The 25,844-nt window shown below is 61.4% G+C and overlaps 2 protein-coding genes across 5 annotated transcripts; one reads left to right on the forward strand and one right to left on the reverse strand.

Moving 5' to 3' along the window:
* Window positions 1-185: 185 nt before the first annotated feature.
* On the forward strand, window positions 186-4,714 carry RIC8A (RIC8 guanine nucleotide exchange factor A). The gene is made up of 10 exons (XM_062195568.1): window positions 186-346; window positions 473-520; window positions 606-1,196; window positions 1,488-1,579; window positions 1,937-2,087; window positions 2,773-2,868; window positions 2,956-3,100; window positions 3,176-3,320; window positions 3,557-3,676; window positions 4,000-4,714. Exons 1-10 carry the CDS (start codon window positions 263-265, stop codon window positions 4,118-4,120), a joined length of 1,593 nt encoding a protein of 530 aa, XP_062051552.1. The 5' UTR covers window positions 186-262; the 3' UTR covers window positions 4,121-4,714.
* SIRT3 (sirtuin 3) lies at window positions 4,702-25,385 on the reverse strand. 4 transcript variants are annotated; one of them, XM_062195570.1, is made up of 7 exons: window positions 25,263-25,385; window positions 19,976-20,183; window positions 16,872-17,104; window positions 15,501-15,601; window positions 8,907-9,068; window positions 6,715-6,820; window positions 4,702-5,487 (listed from the first exon to the last, which is right to left on the reverse strand). In XM_062195570.1, the coding sequence occupies exons 1-6, from the start codon at window positions 25,315-25,317 to the stop codon at window positions 6,719-6,721; spliced, it is 861 nt and encodes a 286-aa protein (XP_062051554.1). In that variant the 5' UTR covers window positions 25,318-25,385; the 3' UTR covers window positions 4,702-5,487; window positions 6,715-6,718. The 4 variants fall into 4 exon arrangements, with proteins under 4 accessions (XP_062051554.1, XP_062051553.1, XP_062051556.1 ...); XM_062195569.1 differs by having other exon boundaries at window positions 6,715-6,924; window positions 25,263-25,384; XM_062195572.1 differs by having other exon boundaries at window positions 6,715-6,924; window positions 19,976-20,161; window positions 25,263-25,382.
* Window positions 25,386-25,844: the final 459 nt, after the last annotated feature.

Below are 25,844 nucleotides of genomic sequence, written 5' to 3' on the forward strand. Positions count from 1 at the left end.
CTTGCGGCGCTGGTTGGTTACTCGCCGTGCCAGTCACTTCCGCGCGTACGCTCGCAGGGGGCGTGGCGTGTCCGCCTTGGGGGACGGCCCGGGCGGGGCGGGGCGAGGCGGGGACGGAAGGGGCGGCGGCCGCCGAGCGGCCTCCCGCGCTGGTCCCGCCCGCGGCGCCGCGCACGCCGGGGCGCGGGGCTTCCGGGGCCAGGGCGGGGCCGGCGGACGCGGCCCGGGAGCGCGGGGCGAGGTTCTCTGTCGCCTGCCGGGCATGGAGCCCCGGGCGGTGGCGGACGCCGTGGAGGCGGGCGGAGAAGACGAGGTGGTGGAAGCCCTGCGGGCGTACAACCGCGAGGTGAGGGGCGCTGGCCGGGTGTGGACCCTGCCGCCGGGCCGCGGGCGGCGCTGGCCGGGTGTGGACCCTGCCGCCGGGCCGCGGGCGGCGTTGGCCGGGTGTGGACCCTGCCGGCTCTCTCCGCAGCACTCCGGGAGCTTCGCCTTTGACGACGCCCAGCGGGAGGACCGGAAGGTGAGTGCGGGGCCGAGGCGGTGCGGGCTGTGGCCGCGCGGCGCCGGGAGAGGCCCCGCGGGACCGCTCCTCTCCTCGCCCGCAGAGACTCGCGGAGCTGCTGGTCGCGGTCCTGGAACGCGGCCTGCCCGCCGCCCACCGCGTCACCTGGCTGCAGAGCGTCCGCATCTTGTCCCGCGACCGCAGCTGCCTCGAGCCATTCTCCAGCCGCCGCAGCCTGCAGGCCCTGGCCGGCTATGCCGGGGTCGCCCCCTCGGAGGGGCGCGTGCCCGAGCGCGCGGACATGGACGTCGTCCTCGAGGCTCTCAAGTGCCTGTGCAACCTCGTGCTGAGCAGCCCCGCGGCGCAGGTGCTGGCCGCGGAGGCCCGCCTGGTGGCCCGGCTCGCGGAGCGCGTGCGGCTGTGCCAGGAGCCGCGCCTCCCGCACGACGTGCGGTTCTTCGACCTGCGGCTGCTCTTCCTGCTGACGGCGCTGCGCACCGACGTGCGCCAGCAGCTGTTTGAGGAGCTGCGGGGAGTGCACCTGCTGACCGAGGCCCTGCAGCTGACGCTGGGCGTGGGCCCGGAGGAGAGCCCGCCCGCCCTCCTCCCCCCCCAGGAGACCGAGCGGGCCATGGAGATCCTCAAAGTGCTCTTCAACATCACCTTTGACTCCGTCAGGAGGGAGGTGGACGAGGTGAGAGCCAGCCGGACCGGGCCTGCAGCCTCGGGGTGTGAGACGGGGCGAGGGCAGGGAGACGCAGCCTCGGGGAGTGGGGCCAGGGCGTGCAGCGACTTTACTGAGTGGCATCCACTGGGTTCTCAAGGCGGGAAGTGTACTCGGAGCACCGCGTGGTGTGGTCAGGGCAGCCCCGGCGCTGGGGAGGGTCTAGTCTTGGGCACGTGGTCAGGCGGGTGCGGCGGTCACTGCAGAGGTGCGGCCTGGAGTGGCAGTGACGGGGACGCGTGGGGCTTCCTCTCTGGCCAGGAAGACGCTGCCCTGTACCGGTGCCTGGGGACCCTGCTGCGGCACTGTTTGATGGTGGCTGCTGCTGGAGATCGCACAGAGGAGTTCCACGGGTGAGGGCGGGGCACGTGGCTGGACCCGAAGCAAGGACTTGGGGGCGGTGGGAGGGGAAGTGCAGTCTTGAGAGCAGCACGGCCCCTTGCCCCCCACTCTTGGTGGCCGGAGCCCGGGGCTGGCCTCGATTTTCTTGAGAGCAGCGTGACCCCTTGCCCCCACTCTTGGTGGCCGGAGCCCGGGGCAGCCTTGATTCTGAGATTGGTGCTTTCACAGCAGGGCCCCTGAGACCATCCCAGCCTTGCTCCCTGTGCTGCCGCTCAGGTCCCCAGACACTGACTCACACCATGTGTGGCAGCTGCAGAGTGTCCCCAGGGACTGCACCCGTGTCCTAACCCTGCTCCCTCTGCGCCCAGCCACACGGTGAACCTGCTGGGGAACCTGCCCCTCAAGTGTCTGGACGTTCTGCTTGCCCTGGAGCCTCAGGAAGGCTCCCTGGAGTTCATGGGTGTGAACATGGACGTGCTGCAGGTCCTGCTCGGCTTCCTGGAGAAGCGTCTGCTCCAGGTAGGCGGGGCACCTGCCACACTGGCACCCCAGTGGCTCTGGCCTGGTGTTTGCGCCGGCTGCAGCGGTGTGATTTGTTTCCTGAGAAGCGTTTGAAAGTCCCCTGGCACAGACAGGCACACGTCTGCTGACCGCCGTGGGGAGCTCCCAGGTCTAGCCGTGTTCCTCACCTTCAGGTCTCTGGGTCCCCCTGAGTGATCCTGAGAAGCCCCTGGCCCATGCATGTTGCACGGCTCGAGCAGCATGGCCCGAGCGAAAGATGTCCTCAGTGAGGGGGGAGCTGGCGTTGGACCCCTGGCTGTGGCTGGCTGTCCCGGAGCTGCTGCCACCGCCGCTGGAGTTGGTGTCCATTGAGCTCACGAAGGAGGCTGGGCGGGACAGGAGTGATGTCGCCGCAGGGGCCACGTGCTTCGGAGCGCAGCAGCCCTGGACGCCCTCAGTGCTGGTTCAGCTGCAGAGGCTCGCAGCACTCGGGACTCAGGACGCCTTCTGGTCTGAGTTGGGTCCTGTGTCTGCTCCTTTCACAGCTGACACGATGGTCATCACCGGCTCTTGTCCTTGGCTGGCTGACTGGGGCAGGGTGAGGGGGCTTCTTCCCAAGCCCTGGTTGCCAGGACCAGCTGGGGTGGTGTCCAGGCCTTGAGGCTGGTGAGGGCACAGCATGGTGACAGAGACTCCTCTGCAGACACACAGGCTGAAGGAGGCTGTCGCCCCCGTGCTGAGCGTGCTGACCGAGTGTGCCCGCATGTACCGGCCGGCCAGGAAGTTCCTGAAAGCCCAGGTGTGTGGCAGAGAAGCCAGCGCTCCGGGGACCGTGGGGCGGGCCTTGGGCACAGATCCCCAGGCTCAGGGCCAGCTGCCTCTCCAGGTGCTGCCCCCGCTGCGGGACGTGAGGACCCGGCCCGAGGTGGGGGAGCTGCTGCGGAACAAGCTCGTCCGCCTCATGACGCACCTGGACACGGACGTGAAGCGGGTGGCCGCCGAGTTCCTGTTCGTGCTGTGCTCCGAGAGTGGTGAGTGGGGGAGCCCAGGCCCTGCCCCGCTTGCCCCAGCCGCGTTGGAACACGCGTGTGTGCCTCGTTCCTCAGTGCCCCGATTCATCAAGTACACGGGCTACGGGAACGCTGCCGGTCTCCTGGCCGCCAGGGGCCTCATGGCAGGAGGCCGACCTGAGGGCCAGTACTCGGAAGACGAGGACACGGACACAGACGAGTACAAGGAAGCCAAGGCCAGGTGTGTAAGTCCCCACTGCCCAGGGTCCCCCGTGTGGTGGGCGGGACAGGGTCTCAGGCAGCTGTGTCCGAGGGATGTGTCGGCATGACGAGACGCAGAGACTGGTGCCCCTACAGGGAGGCCTCGGTCTCCTGCCTGTTCAGGCCTGGGCAGGAAGCTGTGGGAGCCGCCTGCCCTAGGTGGGCCCTCCCGTCCTGGAGTCACTCATTGCCCGTGTTCCCTCTCCTGGGGAGCAGCATAAACCCAGTGACCGGGAGGGTGGAGGAGAAGCCGCCCAACCCCATGGAGGGCATGACGGATGAGCAGAAGGAGCACGAGGCCATGAAGCTGGTGAACATGTTTGACAAGCTCTCCAGGTACGTGGCACGGGCAGGAGGGCGTGCAGTCCCGGGACGGGCGAGCTGGCGTGTGAGCCCTGGGAGGTAGGATCAGGGGGCTTAGGACTCCTGAGGTTGGAGGTCCCCCAGGGGGAGCAGAGATGTGATCCACACTGTGCCTGTCACGGGCAGAGCTGATAAACATAGAGATTGCTTAATGTCTCAAAACCAGTAAGGGGCAGTAGCCGGGGCTTGGGCCCGATTAACACAAGGTCTCACCCAAGCGTCCCAGTTCATGGGGGGGAGGGGGGAGCAGCGTGAGCGGTACGCTTGGCCCCGCCTCCTGCACTTCTCTCCTGCAGGCAGAAAGTCATCCAGCCCATGGGGATGAGTCCCCGGGGTCACCTCACATCCCTGCAGGAGGCCATGTGCGAGACCATGGCCGGGCAGCTCTCCTCCGACCCTGACTCGGACCCTGACTGAGGAAGGCCACCCCTCTGCCCCTTCAGAACTGGTGCTGCTCTGGAGCTGTCCCGGCGGCCGCAGGCTGGGGAAGCTTCGTCCCACCGGCCCCTGGGCCCCGTGCCTCTCTCTTCCCTCCCAAGGTTCTGCTTGTGATTCGCCGCAGGTCCAGTTTCCTGTCCCCAGGACCTGACGGTCTTGTCCTGCTGTAACTCTGGGCACTTGATCTCCACAAATGAAGTTGTTTTCTCTCACGTGTGCCAAGAGGGTTTGGGCAGAGCCTGCCCTGGGTGATGGAGACGCATGTGAAAGGCGGTTAGGGGCTGGCCAGAGCGCTGTGGGGCACGAGCTCGCCTCACGGGGGGAAAGAAGCTGCTAGCATTTTATGTACAAAGACATCTTGAACACACTGTTCTTCCAAGGCCCGTTGTTTCTGTTCCCACTGAGCTCAGGACTGGCGGCCTCTTTTGCTCTCTCTGGCCCTCGTCACAGCCGAGTCCTGACCCTTCCCACCAGCTGAGACGTAAACGCCCCTAGTGAAACCGTTAAGTCGAGATCTTGAGGTTCCTGAAATCCACAGAAACATCCTACAATAAAGACGGTTTTGGGCAAGAATGTGTGTCTGAATTTATGTAAAACAGCAAGTAAAGGGGAAGTAGAAATACGTTCTCCCTAGAGCTCGGCCCTGCTCAAGATGGCCACCGTCTTTGTTCTCACTGGGGACACCTTCCGGGTGGCTCGGGGACAGGTGGTGCTTCTGCCGAGGTAACAACAGCTCACACGCTAGGAAGGAGGGTGTGCATAGGTGTGCGAGAGGGGAAGCAGCCACTGCACAAGATGGGCGCCCAGTGCGGAAGTACACGGGGCAGCCTGAGCCACGCTGCTGGCGAGGTCTCCACGTCAGGAAGCCCTGGCGGGGGGGGGGGGGGGGTGCCTTCCAGGGCCCCGTTCCACGTTCACGTCAGTTGTCCCTCAGAAGAGAGAAACAGTTTTTTATATTAAAATTTACTTTGTGCCAGAAACGGACACACTGAGGAGACCCATGTGCCGGAAGACCCGGAGGGTGTCACTTGGCCCTGAGGACGCACTGGGGCCAGAGAGCCACTCAGCCCTCAGCAGATGCTGGGCTGCCCCCAGGGGGACAGGCAGACTGCTCTGGGATTCGAGAGGGCCACCCCACCCGAGTCCAGCAGCAAGTGGACAGCTCCCGTCTCCAGGATGAGACGCCATCACAGTGGCAGCCACAGCCGTCTGCTGCTCCAGGTCACAGGTCCTGGCTCGGCCAAAGCTGTCTTCAGGCACGTGGTCTCACCAGAAGCCGGATGTGGCTCTGCGATGTAGCCGCTGCTTGAACGTGGGCGAGCATCCTATATGTCCCGGCCGTCGAGCTGGAGCACAGGGGAGAGCGACTATGGGTCAACAGCTGATGGGCCCGCAGACCTTAGGCCCAGGTCAACCCAGCTGAACGATGGAGTAAGCTGCACTCCCTGCAAGTGCTGCCAGGCACCAGGCGTGGCACAGCACGGCTGACGGGCGCGTCCTAAGGGGCCTTGATTCCCAACTCAGGATGGACACACGCTCACGTTGCCAGGAACATTTACTATTGGAAAAGGACTTCACAGGGCTACAGGGCTACTTCCAGAATCCCCAAGGGCCCCGGCTGCGCCTGCTTTTGTGTGGAACCAGAAAGGCAGAAAAAAGGCCCCCTCTGCGCACGCCAGGCTGACCTGGCCAGTGAGCAGCAGGAGACACCTGGGAGTGTCCTGTCAGCTGGACCTCTGCTTCCAGGCTGAGGTGACCCGGCAACGTGTCTGAAGGTCTTTACTTCCGTCTGTGTCGTGAGGCTCACAGCCAAGCACTGGAGTGAGCGGCTCTCAACCCGAGAGCGCTGGTGACACCTGGACCAGGGTGTGGACGCTAAGTGCTGTCTCAGACCCCCAGGAAGCCTCGCGTACTCTCCGCGATTCAGTCTTGGTGAGATACCAGGCTGCGACCAGAAGGCCGGGGCTACTGCCCGTGGGATGCGAGAGGAGAGTGCTGGCTCCACAGCCCTGAGCCTCGAGGCGGGCACACTGTGGCTAAGGAATCAGGACTGGGGACAAACAGGTCAACCGTGAGGTGTCCGGTGGAACATGGCAGTGTCACACCTGCCTGTAGCCATAATGGAATGCTTTCTGCTGCCTCTCGGATAACAGCCCTCGGTACGCGGCCACGCATGCCACACGAGGCTCAGGGGAACTGTTTTCTGCTACTTCACTGTCGTGGAGGTTGGAAAGCCTCAGCATACAGGAACGGGCCAGAGGTCCTCACTTCCCCAGGGCCAGCCTGGCCCCACCCAAGCACAGAGGTTCTGTGACCAGCATCAGCCCACAGCCACCTTCCAGGCCTCAAAGGACAGCCATCTGGTCAGAGTGCAGATGTGGTGGCTGCTGGCTGTCCCACCACAGGTGAGTGCCGGTTAGAGCCAGTGTCTTCACCTCTAGGTGGAGGTCGCTGGTCCAGTCAGTGCCCGGCATGGGACAACAGCAACACACCAAATTCCTGGTTTAACCAGCGGGCTCCATGCCAGGCAGACCGGACCCCAGAGCTCGGCCAGTCCTGCGTGGCCAGCGTACCTTTCTAGTTTCCCGCTGGATAAGGTCGTGCATCTCTTCTGTCCAGCCCAGAAGCTCCACCAGCTTTCCCACGCCGTGAACCACGTCCCCGAGCTGGGCCACGTCCCTGCCACGAGGACGAGAAGCCAAGGGCCCCACCAAATCCCAGTTGATGAGCAGGCGGGGCACGGAGCTCCGCACGGCCTCAGACAAGCTGGCGAAAGGCTCCACCTGAAAACCAGCCCAAACCTGAGGAGCGCGGGGTCCACCCCTCGGCCACCGGCCTGGCCTGGGTGCCTCACTCCTCCTCTCCCTGCTTCCCGCTCTGGCGTCTTTGACCCAGCTGCCCTGCCTTCAGGAGGGGCTGGTGCCCCCTGGCCGGGTCCCTGCACAGCAGGGCTGAGGTTCTGCCCCCAATACCGTCAGCTTTCCACCCAGCACCCAATGCCAGGTTCACACACGGTGTGAATTACCTGGGAAGAGAATGCTCAGTTCATGCCTTTCATTGGAAAGATTTCAAAATAATTAAAGACTCAAACGTAAACAAAATAGTTCTTGAGGAAAATTGAGGGTTTATAAGTAAGGATTGGGAAGGGCATTTTTTAGGCAAGATGAACCAGATAAAACAAAGGAAAAATGAGATGTGACTGCTATCTACCAAAAAATATTACCATGTAGAAAATTTAAAAATTTCAAAGCCTCTCATCACCATAACTGTTTTCAGCACAGGGGCCAGTGCTAAGCTGCTCTCCCGTCTCAGTGCCAACTCCTGTCCTGGCTGCTCCACTTCCGGTCCAGCTCCTGCTAATGACCCTGGGAAGGCAGCGGCGATGGCTGCAGCCCCATAGGAGAACCACATGCAGCTCCTGGCTCCTGGCTTCAGCCTGTCCCAAGCCCTAGCTGTTGTGACCATTTGGGGAGTGAACCAGTGGATGGAGGCTCTATCTCATCTCTCCGTTGCTCTGCCTTTCTAATTAAATAAATCAATAAGTCTTAAAAACAATAGTACTAGGGGCAGGCATTTGGCCAGGTGCTCGAGGCACCCACGTCCTACCCAGGTCTCCCACATGGGTTGCAGGGACCCAATTATTTGAGCCACCTTCAGCCACCCTCCCAGGTGCATAGCAGAAAGCTGGAACTCAAACCAGCACTGATCCAGGATGTCGGCAGTGCCAGCCTCGGCTCAACCCGCTGTACCACCATGCTGGTCCCCTAGGACCTACACAGTCAGGAGAAAAGACTTCTTATCTCTGAAAATGAAGATGGCAGAGGCTCCTGTGTCCACACCAGGCAGCCGCGTGGTCAGCCAGGCTCCGTGTCACGTGCTGCCCACCACCACGGCCCCAAGACGGCCTGGCCTCCTCCCCTACCAGCCCCTCCGCATCTGTTCCTCTATCGGCCCTCGCCGGTTATCCAGCCACCTGCAAGGCCTCTGCTGGGCTGCCTGCTCCCCTCTCGGTCCCTGCGGTTGGCTCCCACCACACAGGAAGCTGCTGCTACCGTTTCTCTGCCCAAGCCTCGGCAGCCAAACTGCCGACGCCAGCCGGCCCCTCACTGCAGCATCTCCTGCCAGACGACCCTCAGCTGAAACCTTTGTCTGCAACTCGGCTCCATCACCCTCCTGACAATACGCACGCCACACAGCCAAGAGAGGCTGCAGCCCGTTCCAGCCTCTTGGCTCTCCTAAGGCAATGTGGCATCTTGTCTGTCCCAAGCACCGAAACAGGGCCCGTCTCACCAGCACCTGCTGGGCAAATACAAGCCCTGGGCCTCTGTGGCCAGCTGGGCACCCCGGGCACAGGCTGCTCTGGCCCTCCACATGCCTGCTGCCTGCACCCAGGCAGGTACCAGCTCATGGCATAGCTTCACTCCTTGCGCTCGTGTGCTCTGGAAATTCCTGAGACTCAGACTCAGGGAGCGCAGGGCTTGACTGTTGCATCAGAGGGCTGGGTGTGCCCCAGTGGCTCCCCTCCCATGCTGCCCCAGCCCGCCTCCCCGCCCAGGTTGCCTCACACTGGCCCACAGCTCCGCCTCCCTCAGGACCAAGCGCCTGGCAACTGCTCGCTCCAGCCCTTGCTCCCTAAGGGTCTCTGTCCCGGGGTCAGTCTTCCTGCACTGACCTGGGAGGTGCGTCCCTACCCAAGCACCCCTTCTTTCCTCCACACCACGGCCCTTGCAGCTGCCCCACAGGCCACTCCCCGCAGCTGACGAACCTCCAGGGAAGTGCCCAGGATGAGCAGCAGGTCCGCCATGGGGAAGTCGACCACGTGCAGGAAGAACCTCTGCGGCAGCGGCTCCCCGAAGAACACTATGTCGGGCTTCACGACGCCAGTGCACACGGGGCAGCGCGGGACCCTGTCTGCCATCACGTCACCCTGGGCCACAGTGAACAACAGAAACTTCTTAAAATCCATACAGGTGCCGGTTCAAGTCCCAGCTGCTCCACTTCCAATCCAGCTCTCTGCTGTGGCCTGGGAAAGCAGTGAACGATGGCCCAAGTCCTTGGGCCCTGCAACCGCATGGGAGACCTGGAGCTCCTGGCTCCTGGCTTCAGATCCATTGCAGTCATCTGGGGAGTGAACCAGCAGATGAAAGACCCCCCCCCCCGACCTCTGTAACTCTACCTCTCAAATAAAATCTTTAAAAAATTAAAAAGCATCTTTAAGTCAGTCACAAGAGCTGGGAGTAGTGCTGTGAACCCCATGTTAGCTCAGTGGTGACTGCCACCTGCCTCATCACTTCCGACCGTGCTCCAGAACTGGGGCGTGGGGTGGCAGTGGCAGATCCTGGGCACCCGGTGACCTCACCCACCCACTCCTCGCAGACACTGCTGACACTGCCATGTGCCAGGGTGTTGTCTGGGGCACAGGGAACAGACCCTGTCCTTGTTCCAGCTGGTGCGAGACAGCACTGCCTCAGCTCAGCTTCCCCCCGCGGATGCTGCTGGGAGTGACACTGCCAAGCGTGCCCCTCACGGGCCAGGACGGAGGGGATGCAGGCCTCCTCTACGTGCTGCCCGCACTGATGCTGCAGCCAGGAGAAAGCACGGGGAGGACGGCTGGCTCTCCACGAGACACCTCTGTGAGTGAGGGATTGCTTTAGCTGGCTGAATCCTGCAAGAACCAGAAGAAGCAAAAGAGACCCACAGCGCCCGATCTTACCAGGTACTAGTAATAAACGACACTGTGTTCTATTTAACTTGAAAGAAAAACACCAAGTAAGCTTGAAATATCTACTAAGGATTGAAAAGCATAAAAAGTAATATGGTAGATATGAAAAAGATCCAAAGAGAATTTCTACAAAGAGGAAGTAAAAAGTTTAACCCTAATAGAAGAGCTTTAGTCTCTACTACAGAGCAGGATATTGACAAACTAGAGAACAGATCAGAAGAAAGTACCGGATGAAACACAGGCGGGCGAGGAACCAGGGCCGGGCAACCTACAGCTGAAGGCTAACAGTTGTGCAGCAGGGAGCGGCGAAGACGCCACAGGCGCGCAGCAGTCTAAGTAAAAGGGAATTCCTATGCAGACCCACACAGTGGGACCGAAAAATTCCAAAGACAAACAGAAACATCAACGAATTCTAAGCTTCAACGAAAAGGTAACAGACCCAGCGTGGTCAGCACAAGGCCTCCTACAGGACAGCAACGTCAGAGAGCGGACTTGACCCTGAGCTGCTCCAAGACTTTCCGGAAAGCCACAGGAGTCAGAGCTGTGGCACGGTAAGGAAATGGCCCAAACTGGTGTGACAACCGTCACCCCCAGATCCTTAACAGGAGCAGAGGGAAACAGCCTTCTCCACAGAGAGTGCTGGACACCCAACATCCCCTGGCTAAAACCAACCCAGGGCAGGCACTCAGCCCAGTGGGAGTGCCTGGGTTTCCCACTCCAGCCCCAAGTGAAGTGGATGTGGGCGCCTGAGCTCTTTCTCTTTGTCTCTAATAACAACAACAACGATGACAACAACCAGTAGGGGGAAAAGGAGAAAGCATAAAATAAGATAGGAGACTTAAATCCAAACATTTCAGTAATTACACTGACACAAGTGCATGAATCATTAGATTAAAAACAAACAAAAGCAAGCCATGTGCTTTAAAGAACAGTCCAACAAAGACCTAAGAATACAGAAAGACTGAAGGAGCATGATGAAGACACAGGCCAAAGCAACTGACACGGGAGGGGAGAAAGCAACTACGGATTTACTTTTAAGACTTTACCTTTTATTTCCTTGAGAGGCAGACAGAGACAGAGGCCTCCCATCTGCTGGCTCACTCCCTAACCCTGCAGCAGCAAGGCTGAGGCAGGCCCGGCCAGGAATCAGGAACTGCACCAGGGTCCCCACGTGGGTGCAGGGCCCCAAACACTTGAGCCATCCCTGCTGCCTCCCAGGGTGCATTAGCAGGGAGCAGAGCAAGGACTGGAAGCCCCAGGCGCGGGGCGCGTACAGGCGTCCTCACGGCAGAGCGACGCTGCACACTTCCACGCACCCTCACTGCTTCCTGTCAAAACAAATAAAGCAAAATGGAAAGAAACACAAGTGACAACAAATGCACAGAGACATTTTAACACAACTCTCTCAGAGTTTACCAGACCATGCAGTCGCTAAGCTGGGCACCTGTTAGGTGGGAGTCAGAAATCAGCCTGGGTGAGAGGGGCCTGAGGAGCCCCTCAGGCTGCAGGAGCAGCCCAGATTCACCTGCAGAGTCCTACCCGGGTGGGCGCAGCCCTTCCCACAGGGGAAGCTCCCCAGGACAATCCTCTCTCCTCACCCCAAATGGGCTACCTGGCCTGATAACACTGAGCAAACCTGCACAGCCTTGCTCCAAGGCAGGCGCCCTAGGGGAAGCTCCTCTGCCCAGCTGGGCTACCTGGGCTGACAGAACTGAGTAGTAAAACCTGGGAGGAATTTTCTTTGTCCTGGAAAAGGAGGGGAAGGAGAAACCACGGAAAAACTGGGCTCTTTCCCTTGTAAGCGCAATCTGTGCTCAGCTCTCTGCCTCCAGATGTGTTCTCTCCATTTAACCGTGTGACCTCGTTCTCCCCCAGTCCCAGCGACTGGGCGCTCTCCGTTCTGACAGACGCCCTGTCCCCAATACACCTTGCTACTTTGCTGTCTCATGTCTGAATTCTTGTGTGAAGACAAGAACCCTGCCACAACTTCCGCTAACAGGGAGCCACTTGTGATCCTGCCTTCCAGGCTGGGGGCCCTGGATTCCCCAGCTCCACTTCTGATTCGTTTCCTGCTAATGTACACCCTGAGGGGAGCAGGTGATGGCTCAAGAAGTCGGAGCCCTGCCCATGTGGGAGATCGGAATGGAGTTCTTGGCTCCTGGCCTTGGCCTGGTTCTGCCCTGCTGTGGGAGTCATTTGCAGAATGAAGCAGTGGATGAAAGAGCTCTCTCTCTTTTGGATAAACAGTTTGTTTTAAGATTTGCTGGAGGCCAGCGCTGTGGCGCAGTATGTTAATCCTCTGCCTTTGGCACTGGCATAGTCTCAGCTGCTCCTCTTCCAATCCAGCTCTCTTCCCTATCATCTTGGAAAGCAGTGGAAGATGGCCGGAGAGAGACCCGGAAGAAGGCCCTGGCTCCCGGCTTTGGACTGGCCCAGCTCCAGCCGTTGTGGCCAACTGGGGAGTGAACCAGCGGATGAAAGACCGCAGGTGGAAGCTTAGCCTACTATGCCGCAGCACCCGCCCCCGGAAAGTTTTTAAAATTAGGTAATATAAAACATTTGAACAGAAGTAAACTAGCTTTTGTGACCCTGCATATAAACATGCATTCAACAACTGCAGAATGTAGTTTTTTAACCAATTAAGTGATTGCTTGATTTGAAAGGCAGCTACAGCGCCTCTGTGCGGCCTCCATTAGGAACCCCTCCAGGCCCTTCTCCACCTTTTTACCTGGGGTTCCAGAAGGGAACACAGGAGGGGCCAAGCAGGATGGAGTGAGTATCCCATTCTGGCTGGCCAGTTTCCAAAAGCCCTCAGTGCCTTTCTACTTAGCATTGCAGAAAGGTCCCCGGGCTGGGCTGGTGCTGTAGCGCAGTGGGTTAAAGCTCTGGCCTGCAGTGCCAGCATCCCATATGTGCTCTGGTTCAAGTCCTGGCTGCTCCACTTCTGATCCAGCTCTGCTATGGCCTGGGAAGGCAGTAGAAGATAGCCCGAGTCCTTGGGTCCCTGCACCCACGTGGGAGACCTAGAAGAAGCCCCTGGCCTCAGATCAGATCAGCTCTGGCTGTTGCAGCCATGTGGGGAGTGAACCAGTGGATGGAAGACCCCTCTCTCTCTCTACCTCTCTCTGTAACTCTTTCAAATAAATAAATTGTTAAAAAATGTTTAAAGACATAAATTTGTAAAGGAGGCAGGGGAAAAAAGGTCTCCCAATTTGATTTTTTTAAAAGAATGGGGCTGGTGCTGTGGCATAGTAGGCTAAGTGGGCACCTGTCTGAGTTCCAGCAGCTCCTCTTCCGATCCAGCTCCCTGCTAATGCTGACGGAAAGACAGAAGAAGATGGCCCAAGTGCTTGGACCCCTGCACCCACATGGGAGACCCAGAAGAAGTTCCTGGCTCCTCATTTTGGATCAGTCCAGCTCTGGCCATTGCGGTCATCTGGGGAATGAACCAGCAGATGGAAGACCTCTCTCTCTCTCTCTCTCTCTCTCTCTCTCTCTCTGCTCCCCCTGGCCCCTGTAACTCTGCTTCTCAAATAAATGAAACTTAAAAAAACAAAAGAGGAAACAACATATATACTAGACTTCAACATTACCGACTTTTGTGTCAGAAGACATCAAGACAGTGAGGAGCAGGTGTCTAGTGCGGTGGTTAAGACGTCCCACCTTGGAGTCCTTGGGTTCGAGTCCCAGTCACTTTTTTTTTTTTTTAAGATTTATTTATTTATTTGAGAGGTAGAGTTACAGACAGTGAGAGGCAGAGACAGAGAGAAAAGTCTTCCATCCGCTGGTTCACTCTCCAAATGGCCACAATGGCCAGGGCTGTGCTGATCCAAAGCCAGGAGCCAGAAGCCAGGAGCTTCAGATGGGTCTCCCTCGTGGGTGCAGGAGCCCAAGCACCTGGGCCAGCTTCTACTGCTTTCCCAGGCCATAGCAGAGAGCTGGATCGGAAGAAGAGCAGCCAGGACTTGAACTGGCGCCCATATGGGATGCCAGCACTGTAGATGGAGACTTAACCCACTGCGCCACAGCACCGACGCCCCCCCCCCCCATCACTTCTGATGCAGCTCCCTGCTAACGCACACTCCAGGAGGCAGCAGATATTGGCTCACGTACTTAGTTCCCTGCAACCTCAGTGAGAGACCTGGATGCAGTTCCAGGCTCCTGGCTTCCACCTGGCCCAGCTCCGGCTACTACGGGCCTTTAGGGAGTGAACCAGTGGAGAGAGGGTGGGTCTCTCTCTCTCTCTCTCCCTCGCAAATAACAACAAAAATAAAAATAAAAAAGAAAGTGAAAAAAGACAAATAATGGGAGAAAATATTCGTAAATCATATATCTGATAAGATTCCAGTGTCCAAAATAAGGGACTCTTATAGCTCACAATAAAGACAACACAATTAAATCCCAGGCGAGACTTCTCCAGCTAAGATACAGAGGGCCCACAGCACGTGCAGGACACTCAGTGGGAAATGCACATCTAACCAGGATGGGACGCCGCTTCTCATCCCTGGGGACAGCTGCAGTGAGGAGATGAGGCGCCCACAGCCCTGTGCTGCTGCTGGAAACGTACCACAGTGCTGACAGCTCCCCCGAGGGTGACCACACGGCCTGGGAGTCCCACTTCTAGGCAGGCCAGCACACCCCAAAGAACACAAAACAGAAACCCAAATGCATTCTTGCACATGCACATCCCAAGCAGAACTACTCACAGCACCAAAGAAGAGGACGCAACCCCGACACCCACAGCCCGTGAGTGGACACACGCTCCAGGAGAGAACTGTTTAGCCATAAAAAGGAGTGGATGTGAGAGGACCGTTGAAACACGGTAAAGGAAACAAGCCAGACACAGAGGCCACGTGCTGCCTGATGCCATTTACATGAAGCTCCCAGAGTATTCAAATCTATGGAGACAGGAAGCCGTCTGGTGGCTGCCGGGGGCCAAGGAGCGGGGAAATATGGGAGCGAGGTTTTCTACTGCGAGGACCAAAATGTTCTGGATGCGATACAGGTGACAGCTGCACGGCACTGCACATGCGCTGTGTTCCCACAAACTGACACTTGAAGTGGTGAATTCTAGTTACAAATATTCACCTCAATGAGAAATACATAAATGAAAGACAGTCCTGTGCTGTGCCAGTACTTCCGGGTCACATCTCTATTTGCCAAGCTTTTTCCACTCCACCCCATTCTAGGTTACGAAGCCCACCCTGGGGAAACACCCACAGAAGCATGTGGGGCACAAGGTAGACAGCAAAACTTACAAACACCAAGGGGGCTGTTCACAACAGGCGACTGGCTATGTGGGATGCTCTGGAACTACTAAAAAGGGCAAGCAGAAATCTTCACTCTGTCAAGAAGCAGCCTGCGGCACTCTGAGCTGCTCACGGCTCCATCAGTGAAGAGAAAGAAGTGTGCACTTACGCGGCCGTTTCCAGACGTGCAGCAGCTCACAGCCAGCCGCTCAAGCAGGCTGAGGCCAGGCTGGACACAGACCATCTTGCTCACATTTCTATGTACCACCTTAGATTCTTTACAAGCCTGTAGTACTTTTCTAATTTAAAAGAAATAGTTCTGCATTATGACTGTTCGGCTGTCCACCGCTCGGTGAACCGCAGAAGCAGAGCCCTCGGGGGAACTCACCCTGAAGTCCTCCCCGGGGAAGCATCTCCGGCAGACGGTGCAGCTGGCAGAGGCGAAGGTCCCATGGGCTTCCACCAGCTTCGAGGCAGGGATGCCTGCCACTGAAACAAGCCAGAGCCAAGTGCGGTGCCTCAGGGACAGGCAGGCAAGTCCAGCAGCAGAGATTCTGGGGGCGGCCGGTCCCAGGCCAGCCTGCTCTGCTGTGTCACCTGCAAAGGACCCTCACCCACCTGGAACCAGAGCCAAGTGCGGTGGCCTCAGGGACAGGCAGGCAAGTCCAGCAGCAGAGATTCTGGGGGCGGCCGGTCCCAGGCCAGCCTGCTCTGCTGTGTCACCTGCAAAGGACCCTCACCCACCTGGAACCAGAGCCAAGTGCGGTGGCCTCAGGGACAGGCAGGCAAGTCCAGCAGCAGAGATTCTGGGGGCGGCCGGTCCCAGGCCAGCCTGCTCTGCTGTGTCACCTGCAAAGGACCCTCACCCACCTGGACCAAAGCGCAGTACAAGGGGCCAGCACTGTGGCACAGCAGGTAGAGCCGTCGCCTGCAGTGCCGGCATACTGTGTGGGCACCAGTTAGAGACCTGCTCCACTTTCGATCCAGCTCCCTGCTGTGGCCTGGGAAAGCAGTAGAAGATGGCCCAAGTGCTTGGGCCCCTGCACTCTCTGTGGGAGGCCTGGAGGACGCTCCTGGCTCCTGGCTTCAGAATGGCCCAGCTCTGGCCGCCGCGGCCAACTGGGGAGTGAACCAGCGGATGGAGGAGCTCGCTCTCCACCCTGCGTCTCTGTAACTCTCTGTCTTCCAAATAAATAAATATATCTTTAAAAACAAACTATAAAAGCCATCTGCAGCATGTTCAGATGAAGCACACCCTCCCCTCGAAGCAAATTTCTCCTGCAGACACCAGATAAAACGAGGGCATAAATTCCACTGACTGCTTGAGGGGCTTGAGAGAAATGAGCGTAAAGTTGGTACCACTGCGTGGTTGAAAGGTTCTGGGGGCAGAGGAAGGGTCTCCCTGCAGGTCGCTCCCCACACCCCGCCCTAACTGCAGTGCTGAGCCACGGCTAGGTGGCTCCCCCCTTCCCACCTGCCAACCCCAGGTAGCAACAGAGTGGCGAGGACACAGGTTCCTGAGGGCTTTTTCCACCCCAGATCAGCAGAACAATGTCACCTTGAGTTCTGCCCAAACTCAGCCCAGCAGGGATGCTGGGAAAGGGGCTCCCACATATCCAGGGGACATTCCTAGTGGGGACAAAGGCATGACCAGCTGGCCTGACACAGACTAGGGAGGCAGCATGAGCACCTGGGCCCTCCTAGAGGCAGGACCAGTGCCTGGCCTGCAGGAGGGGCTCCCCCACAAGGGAGGGCTCACCTCTCTCTAGCCCGTCGATGTTCTGTGTGTACAGCCGCAGGAGCAGTCGCTTGTCATGCAGCAGTCGGAGGAAGTAGTGAGTGAAATTGGGCCTGTAGTTCCCAGGGTACAGCTCCTTGGCCAAAGTGAAGAAGGGCTTGGGGTTGTGAAAGAAAAACTCGAGTTCAAAAATGGCCTCGGGGTAAGGGATGTCATACTTCTGGAGGTTGCTATAGAGGCCGCTGCCTGGAGACCTGCAGAGACACAGGGAGAGGCTCTGGACCCTGGCAGGGAGTAGGAGAGCCGAGCACAGCAGAGCTGGGGGGAGAGCAGCAGGGGCAGAGCTGGGGGGAGAGCAGCAGGGGCAGAACTGGGGGGAGAGGAGCTGAGGCAGAGCTGAGGGGGAGAGGAGCTGAGGCAGAGCTGGGGGGGGAGAGCAGAAGGGGCAGAGCTGAGGGGGAGAGCAGCAGGGGCAGAGCTGGGGGGGAGAGGAGCTGAGGCAGAGCTGAGGGGGAGAGGAGCTGAGGCAGAGCTGAGGGGGGAGAGCAGCAGGGGCAGAGCTGGGGGGAGAGGAGCTGAGGCAGAGCTGAGGGGGAGAGGAGCTGAGGCAGAGCTGAGGGGGGAGAGCAGCAGGGGCAGAGCTGAGGGGGAGAGCAGCAGGGGCAGAGCTGGGGGGAGAGCAGCAGGGGCAGAGCTGGGGGGGAGATCAGCAGGGGCAGAGCTGGGGGGAGAGGAGCTGAGGCAGAGCTGAGGGGGAGAGGAGCTGAGGCAGAGCTGAGGGGGGAGAGCAGAAGGGGCAGAGCTGAGGGGGGAGAGCAGCAGGGGCAGAGCTGGGGGGGAGAGCAGCAGGGGCAGAGCTGGGGGGAGAGGAGCTGAGGCAGAGCTGAGGGGGGAGAGCAGCAGGGGCAGAGCTGGGGGGAGAGCAGCAGGGGCAGAGCTGGGGGGGGGGAGGAGCTGAGGCAGAGCTGGGGGGAGAGCAGCAGGGGCAGAGCTGGGGGGAGAGCAGCAGGGGCAGAGCTGGGGGGGAGAGCAGCAGGGGCAGAGCTGGGGGGAGAGGAGCTGAGGCAGAGCTGAGGGGGAGAGGAGCTGAGGCAGAGCTGAGGGGGGAGAGCAGCAGTGGCAGAGCTGGGGGGAGAGCAGCAGGGGCAGAGCTGGGGGGAGAGCAGCAGGGGCAGAGCTGGGGGGGAGAGGAGCTGAGGCAGAGCTGGGGGGAGAGGAGCTGAGGCAGAGCTGAGGGGGGAGAGCAGCAGTGGCAGAGCTGGGGGGAGAGCAGCAGGGGCAGAGCTGGGGGGAGAGCAGCAGGGGCAGAACTGGGGGGAGAGGAGCTGAGGCAGAGCTGGGGGGAGAGGAGCTGAGGCAGAGCTGAGGGGGGAGAGCAGCAGTGGCAGAGCTGGGGGGGAGAGCAGCAGGGGCAGAGCTGGGGGGAGAGCAGCAGGGGCAGAGCTGGGGGGGAGAGGAGCTGAGGCAGAGCTGGGGGGAGAGGAGCTGAGGCAGAGCTGAGGGGGGAGAGCAGCAGTGGCAGAGCTGGGGGGAGAGCAGCAGGGGCAGAGCTGGGGGGAGAGCAGCAGGGGCAGAACTGGGGGGAGAGGAGCTGAGGCAGAGCTGAGGGGGAGAGGAGCTGAGGCAGAGCTGGGGGGAGAGGAGCTGAGGCAGAGCTGAGGGGGGAGAGCAGCAGGGGCAGAGCTGGGGGGAGAGCAGCAGGGGCAGAGCTGAGGGGAGAGCAGCAGGGGCAGAACTGGGGGGAGAGGAGCTGAGGCAGAGCTGAGGGGGAGAGGAGCTGAGGCAGAGCTGAGGGGGGAGAGCAGCAGGGGCAGAGCTGGGGGGAGAGCAGCAGGGGCAGAGCTGGGGGGGAGAGCAGCAGGGGCAGAGCTGGGGGGAGAGCAGCAGGGGCAGAGCTGGGGGGGAGCAGCAGGGGCAGAGCTGGGGGGGAGAGCAGCAGGGGCAGAGCTGGGGGGAGAGCAGCAGGGGCAGAGCTGGGGGGAGAGCAGCAGGGGCAGAGCTGGGGGGGGAGAGGAGCTGAGGCAGAGCTGGGGGGAGAGGAGCTGAGGCAGAGCTGGGGGGAGAGGAGCTGAGGCAGAGCTGGGGGGAGAGCAGCAGGGGCAGAGCTGGGGGGGGAGAGGAGCTGAGGCAGAGCTGGGGGGGGAGAGCAGCAGGGGCAGAGCTGGGGGAGAGGAGCTGAGGCAGAGCTGAGGGGGGAGAGCAGCAGGGGCAAAGCTGGGGGGAGAGCAGCAGGGGCAGAGCTGGGGGGGAGAGGAGCTGAGGCAGAGCTGGGGGGAGAGGAGCTGAGGCAGAGCTGAGGGGGGAGAGCAGCAGGGGCAGAGCTGGGGGGAGAGCAGCAGGGGCAGAGCTGAGGGGGGAGAGCAGCAGGGGCAGAGCTGGGGGGAGAGCAGCAGGGGCAGAGCTGAGGGGGGAGAGCAGCAGGGGCAGAGCTGAGGGGGGAGAGCAGCAGGGGCAGATCTGGGGGGAGAGCAGCAGGGGCAGAGCTGGGGGGAGAGCAGCAGGGGCAGAGCTGAGGGGGGAGAGCAGCAGGGCAGAGCTGGGGGGAGAGCAGCAGGGGCAGAGCTGGGGGGAGAGGAGCAGGGGCAGAGCTGGGGGGAGAGCAGCAGGGGCAGAGCTGGGGGGAGAGCAGCAGGGGCAGAGCTGGGGGGAGAGCAGCAGGGGCAGAGCTGGGGGAGAGCAGCAGGGGCAGAGCTGGGGGGAGAGCAGCAGTGGCAGAGCTGGGGGGGAGAGCAGCAGGGGCAGAGCTGAGGGGGGGGAGAGCAGCAGGGGCAGAGCTGGGGGGGAGAGGAGCACGGGCAGATCTGGGGGGAGAGCAGCAGGGGCAGAGCTGGGGGGAGAGCAGCAGGGGCAGAGCTGGGGGGAGAGCAGCAGGGGCAGAGCTGGGGGGGAGAGGAGCACGGGCAGAGCTGGGGGGGAGAGCAGCAGGGGCAGAGCTGGGGGGGAGCAGGGGCAGAGCTGGGGGGGAGAGCAGCAGGGGCAGAGCTGAGGGGAGAGGAGCACGGGCAGAGCTGGGGGGAGAGCAGCAGGGGCAGAGCTGGGGGGGGGAGAGAAGCAGGGGCAGAGCTGGGGGGGGGGGCAGCAGCAGGGGCAGAGCTGTGCTGAGGCCGTCTGGGGTGGCAGGGGACCTGAAGTCTGGGATCCCGCTGGGAGTGCTGATGCCAGCTCCAGCCATGACCACCACCCTCTGGCAGGCTCCGGTCCGAATCAGCTCAGCTACATCCTGCAGGGAAAACCTCTCAGGGCGTCCTCTGCTTCCAGAGATGCCTGGAGCCCTCGCCGACAGAGAGACAGGCCTTCTTCCACCTGCAGTACTGACAGAAGAGAGTGGGCAAGCTAGCCCACAACGTGAGTCTCACTTCAGCACCAGCAAGCACCGTCCGCCGTCCGCCCTCCCCCCAGTCTTCTGAAAGAACTGTGCTGGAAGGGAAAGCAATGCCAAATCAGAAATCAACACTTACAGGAGCAAAAATCTCATGGTAAGGACACTGCACAAATAAGGGAAACATTGTTTCTTAATTCCCAGCCCAGGCTGAGAGAACACAGCTCCACACAGAGGCTAAGCAGTCAAGAGGGCTGCTCTGTGGGGGCTCTGGGCAGGCGCTCAGCAGAGCTGCACACCCTCTGACACATGTGGGATGTGACAAACACAGTGACATGGAAAGAAAATAAGGGGCCAGCGCTGTGGCATGGTGGGTAAAACCACTTGCAGTACCAGCATCCCATGGGTGCCAGTTTGAGTCCCGGCTGCTCCACTTTTGATCCAGCTCTCTGCTGTGGCCTGGGAAAGCAGTAGACGCTGACCCAAGTCCTTGGGCCCCTGCCCCTGTGTGGGAGACCTGGGGGGAACTCCTGGGTCCTGGCTTTGGATCAGCCCACTCTGGCCATTGCAGCTATCTCAGGAGTGAACCAGAGGATGGAGGACTCTCTCCCTCTCTCCCTCTCTCGCTCTCCCTCCCCCCCCTTTCTCTCTTTTTCTCTCTGCCTCTCTGTAGCTTTGCCTTTCAAATAAATAAATAAAAATCTTGGAAGGAAGGAAGGAAGGAAGGAAATTCAAATTCTCAGACTTCCAAGCATTACCGTTGGGCAGGAAGCAGGGTCTGGAGAAGGAAACAGCCTGGGAGCCAGGGGTTCAAGCTGCCAGACAGCAGCCGTGACTGCACGTTCAGGCAAGGCAGTGAGCGCAGTGCCGCTCAGGGCCCTCTCCCCAACGCTCTGCACAGCCAGGAACCAAGGCTCTCACAGGGCGGCTGTCAGGAGTGGTGGTCTTCCACAGGACTAAGCGCAGACACAGTAAGCACTCACAAGCTTACTTTATAGACAACTTGACCCCCAGGACCGCAACCGGAGAACACAAAAGCAGCACAAACATCATGGCGCCTGCAGCAGCTCCTGAGAGTCCTGCTGAGGTCTGTGGCCAGAGGAGACAGGAGGTGCTAAACGGCTTCTTGGGGCTCAGCTTTTGGCTTGGGGGCCCTGGACTGCACCCCGTCTCCACTCCTGTGTCACCGGGGTGACCTGCCCTAGCTCAGGACGGCCACCTCTGTCTTCCAGCACAGCAAGTCTGTCTGCAGTGCACAGCCCCCTGCAGCAACGGGAGCCCCTAACCCTCACCTCACCCAGTAAACAAGGCCTCCAGTGAGCGCAGGCACAGCACGAGAGCACACCTGCAGGTTGTGCTGGGACACCGGTCGGAGACAGGAACAGGACACCTCTAGGAGGATGACCGCGGGCACTTCTGTCTGCTCTCCACCTTCTGGTCCTTACGGGATGGACGCTGCAGTCTCCCGGTGAACCAGTCTACCTCACCGCCGCTGCGGCTTCCCCCAGAGCTCTCTGCTCCCCACGGACCCTGGCATCTCAGCCCGGCACATCCAAGCCTCCAGGACTGCCTGCTCTGCACCCCATGCCAGCACACAAGGCCCCCCTGATTTCTCTGCGTCCCCTAAGTCCTCGTGTTCCCAGGCCTTTTCCCCACCCAGCACTCTCCGCCTGAACAGGCCTTGGTCCACTCAGCAAGTCCAAATCTCACAGAACCAAGTCCAGGATCCAAGGCCAGCTCCTTGATGAATCCCAGCGAGAGGTCCCTGGCCTCCTCCCACAGGGGACATCCTGGCTCCCGTCAACCTGCCTCCCCCTCAGGCCAGGCCACTGACAGCGTAACCCAGGCACCCGTCTGCCCCCACAGACCAGGGGGCAGCCCCGAGGCGGGCCTGTGAGGACGGAAGGCACACTCTACAGGAGAGGGTGCAAAAGGGGTCGAGTCTCTCCAGCGCCCTGCACCTCAGCTGTCACGGACAAAGGCAGGCAGACAGGGGTAACTGCCGGTCTTGCTGACAAAGACTACAGCAGTGAATCCCCCAGAAAGCACAACCAGCAAGGAGGAACTCGCCTCCCTCTGTTCATCCCAGGGCGCAAGGGGCCAGCGCGGTGGCGCAGCAGGTGACGCTGTGGCTTGCAACACCAGAGCACAGGATCCAGTCCCAGCTGCTCCACGGCCAACTCAGCTCCCTGCTGGAGTGCTTGGGAAAGTCCTGGAGGCCGGCCCACTGCCTGGCTCCCTGCCACCCACATGGGAGACCCAGAAGGGCTCCAGGCTCCTGGCTTCAGCCTGGCCCAGCCCCAGCCGTTGAGGCCACTGAAGCGTGAACAATGGATGGAGGGCCTCTTTCTCTGTCCCTTGCTGTCATCCTGCCTTTCACATGCATAAAGTGACCTTTTTATAAAAGAGGTGTGCGTGAAGCACTTCAGCAAGGCACCTGCCCTGAGCACGCGCAGTGAGGTCTCCAAGGAAAACCGGCAGCCGGCCAGGAGGGGAAGCCCCGGCTCCCAGCCGGGGGCAGCATTTGCCGAGCTCCGCCCACATGCAAACCACAGGGAACACAGGGAGCGGACACCCAGACCACGGCCGTGTGCCCGCTGCTGCCCGGGGTTCCTCGCTCAGCCACATGAGGAAAACGTGCGGACGGCTCGCGGCGGGCACCGTGCTATAAGGGTACTGGCGGGAGGGGATCCTGAGGGCCAGGCACGGGTGCCGACTAAGAGACGCGAAGGGACATCCACGCCAGAGCCCCACAACCTGAGCTGAGGACCCAAGTTCCAAGTGCCCAAAGGACCGCTCCTGGCAGACAAACCGCGGCTCTGACTCCAGCGCAGGCAGGGGCACGGCCCGCCGGCTCGAGAAAGCGAGCGGCCGTCCTGGCCGCTGACCCTTCCAGAAGCACAGAGCCGGACACGCAGTGGGGGTCCGACCCCGGCGTCCGGCTGTCTCCACTGCACGCCATCGTCACGCCGCGGCAGACAGCGTCAGAAGGCACAGCCACTCGCTGAGACACTCAGCTCGGCTCCTGGACAAGCGCCCGGGCGCCATGGCGGCGAGGGAGGTGCGGTGCCCACGCCAGGGGCTCCCGACGTCCCCAGCCTGGAGCCCCAGGCCCAGAAGTCCACCGGGAAGCTGGGGTGCACACGAGGGGATTCGTCAAGGGCGGCCATGGCAGGACAGGTGGGGGCTCCTCCGACAGAACGGGGACGTGGTCAGAATGGACGCGGTCACTCAGGAACGTCCACGCTCGGTCAGCATGGGACCGGTCACTCGGGAACGTCCACGCTCGGTCAGCACGGGACCGGTCACTCGGGAACATCCACGCTCGGTCAGCACGGGACCGGTCACTCGGGAACTCCCACGCTTGGTCAGCACGGGGCCGGTCACTCAGGAACGTCCACGCTCGGTCAGCACGGGACCGGTCACTCAGGAACGTCCACGCTCGGTCAGCACGGGACCGATCACTCGGGAACTCCCACGCTTGGTCAGCACGGGACCGGTCACTCGGGAACTCCCACGCTCGGTCAGCACGGGACCGGTCACTCGGGAACTCCCACGCTCGGTCAGCACGGGACTGGTCACTCAGGAACGTCCACGCTCAGTCAGCACAGGACCGGTCACTCAGGAACGTCCACGCTCGGTCAGCACGGGACGGGTCACTCAGGAACGTCCACGCTCGGTCAGCACGGGACGGGTCACTCAGGAACGTCCACGCTCGGTCAGCACAGGACCGGTCACTCAGGAACGTCCACGCTCGGTCAGCACGGGACGGGTCACTCAGGAACGTCCACGCTCGGTCAGAACGGACGTGGTCAGAACGGGACCGGTCACTCAGGAACATCCACACTCGGTCAGAACGGGACCGGTCACTCAGGAACGTCCACGCTCAGTCAGAACGGACGTGGTCAGAACGGGACCGGTCACTCAGGAACGTCCACACTCGGTCAGAACGGGACCGGTCACTCAGGAACGTCCACACTCGGTCAGCACGGGACCGGTCACTCAGGAACGTCCACACTCGGTCAGCACGGGACCGGTCACTCAGAAATATCCACTCTCGGTCAGAACGGACGCGGTCAGCACGGGACCGGTCACTCAGGAACGTCCACGCTCGGTCAGCACGGGACCGGTCACTCGGGAACTCCCACGCTCGGTCAGCACGGGACGGGTCACTCAGGAACGTCCACGCTCAGTCAGCACAGGACCGGTCACTCAGGAACGTCCACGCTCGGTCAGCACGGGACGGGTCACTCAGGAACGTCCACGCTCAGTCAGCACAGGACCGGTCACTCAGGAACGTCCACGCTCGGTCAGCACGGGACGGGTCACTCAGGAACGTCCACGCTCGGTCAGCACAGGACCGGTCACTCAGGAACGTCCACGCTCGGTCAGCACGGGACCGGTCACTCAGGAACGTCCACGCTCAGTCAGCACAGGACCGGTCACTCAGGAATGTCCACGCTCGGTCAGCACGGGACCGGTCACTCAGGAACGTCCACGCTCGGTCAGCACGGGACCGGTCACTCGAGAACGTCCACGCTCAGTCAGCACAGGACCGGTCACTCAGGAACGTCCACGCTCGGTCAGCACGGGACCGGTCACTCAGGAACGTCCACGCTCAGTCAGCACAGGACCGGTCACTCAGGAACGTTCACACTCGGTCAGCACAGGACCGGTCACTCGAGAACGTCCACGCTCGGTCAGCACGGGACGGTCACTCGGAACTCCCACGCTCAGTCAGCACAGGACCGGTCACTCAGGAACGTCCACGCTCAGTCAGCACTGGACGGGTCACTCAGGAACGTCCACGCTCAGTCAGCACGGGACCGGTCACTCAGGAACGTCCACACTCGGTCAGCACGGGACCGGTCACTCGAGAACGTCCATACTCAGTAAGCACAGGACCGGTCACTCAGTAATATCCACTCTCGGTCAGAACGGACGCGGTCAGAACGGGACCGGTCACTCAGGAACGTCCAGACACCCGCGCGGCGGCACCGAGGACGGACCCCAGCCCCCGAACGCCCCTGAGCAGCGCGCACCCGGACGCCCCGGAGCTCGGCGCCTCCCTGTGGCCGGCCCGGCCCGCTCACCTATCCGGCCCCACAGCCGGAGCGCGGCCACGACCCGCTGGCTCCACAGCGCCATCTTCCTCCGCGGCCACGCGCGTCCACAGGATCACGCACTGTGGGCCCCTTTCCACGCCCCAGCGCGCCCTACGCCGCTGCCCGTCCGCAGGCCCCGCCCCTTTACGTCCTACCCCTCCCCGGCACTGGCCCCGCCCCTTTACGTCCCGCCCACGCCCCGTCCGCGGGCCCGCCCCTTTAGGTCCCGCCCCTCCCCGTCCGCGGGCCCCGCTCCTGTGCGTCGTGCCCCCTCCCCGGCGCGTGGCCCCGCCAATTTACGTCCCGCCCACGCCCCGTCCGAAGGCCCGCCCCCTCACGTCCGCGGGCCCCGCCTTTTACGTCCTGCCCCGCCCCTGCACGTGGCCCCGCCCCTTTACGTCCCGCCCCCTGCCCCGTCCGCAGGCCCGCCCTTTTAGGTCCCGCCCCTCCCCGTCCGCGGGCCCCGCTCCTGTGCGTCGTGCCCCCTCTCCGGCGCGGGGCCCCGCCCCGCCCGCGGGCTCCGCCGCTGCGCGTCCAGGGAGAGACTGGCGCTGCGCTGGGCGGTTCTGC

This window comes from Lepus europaeus, chromosome 7 (genome assembly GCF_033115175.1).
Source record: "Lepus europaeus isolate LE1 chromosome 7, mLepTim1.pri, whole genome shotgun sequence".
Lineage (NCBI taxonomy): Eukaryota > Metazoa > Chordata > Mammalia > Lagomorpha > Leporidae > Lepus > Lepus europaeus.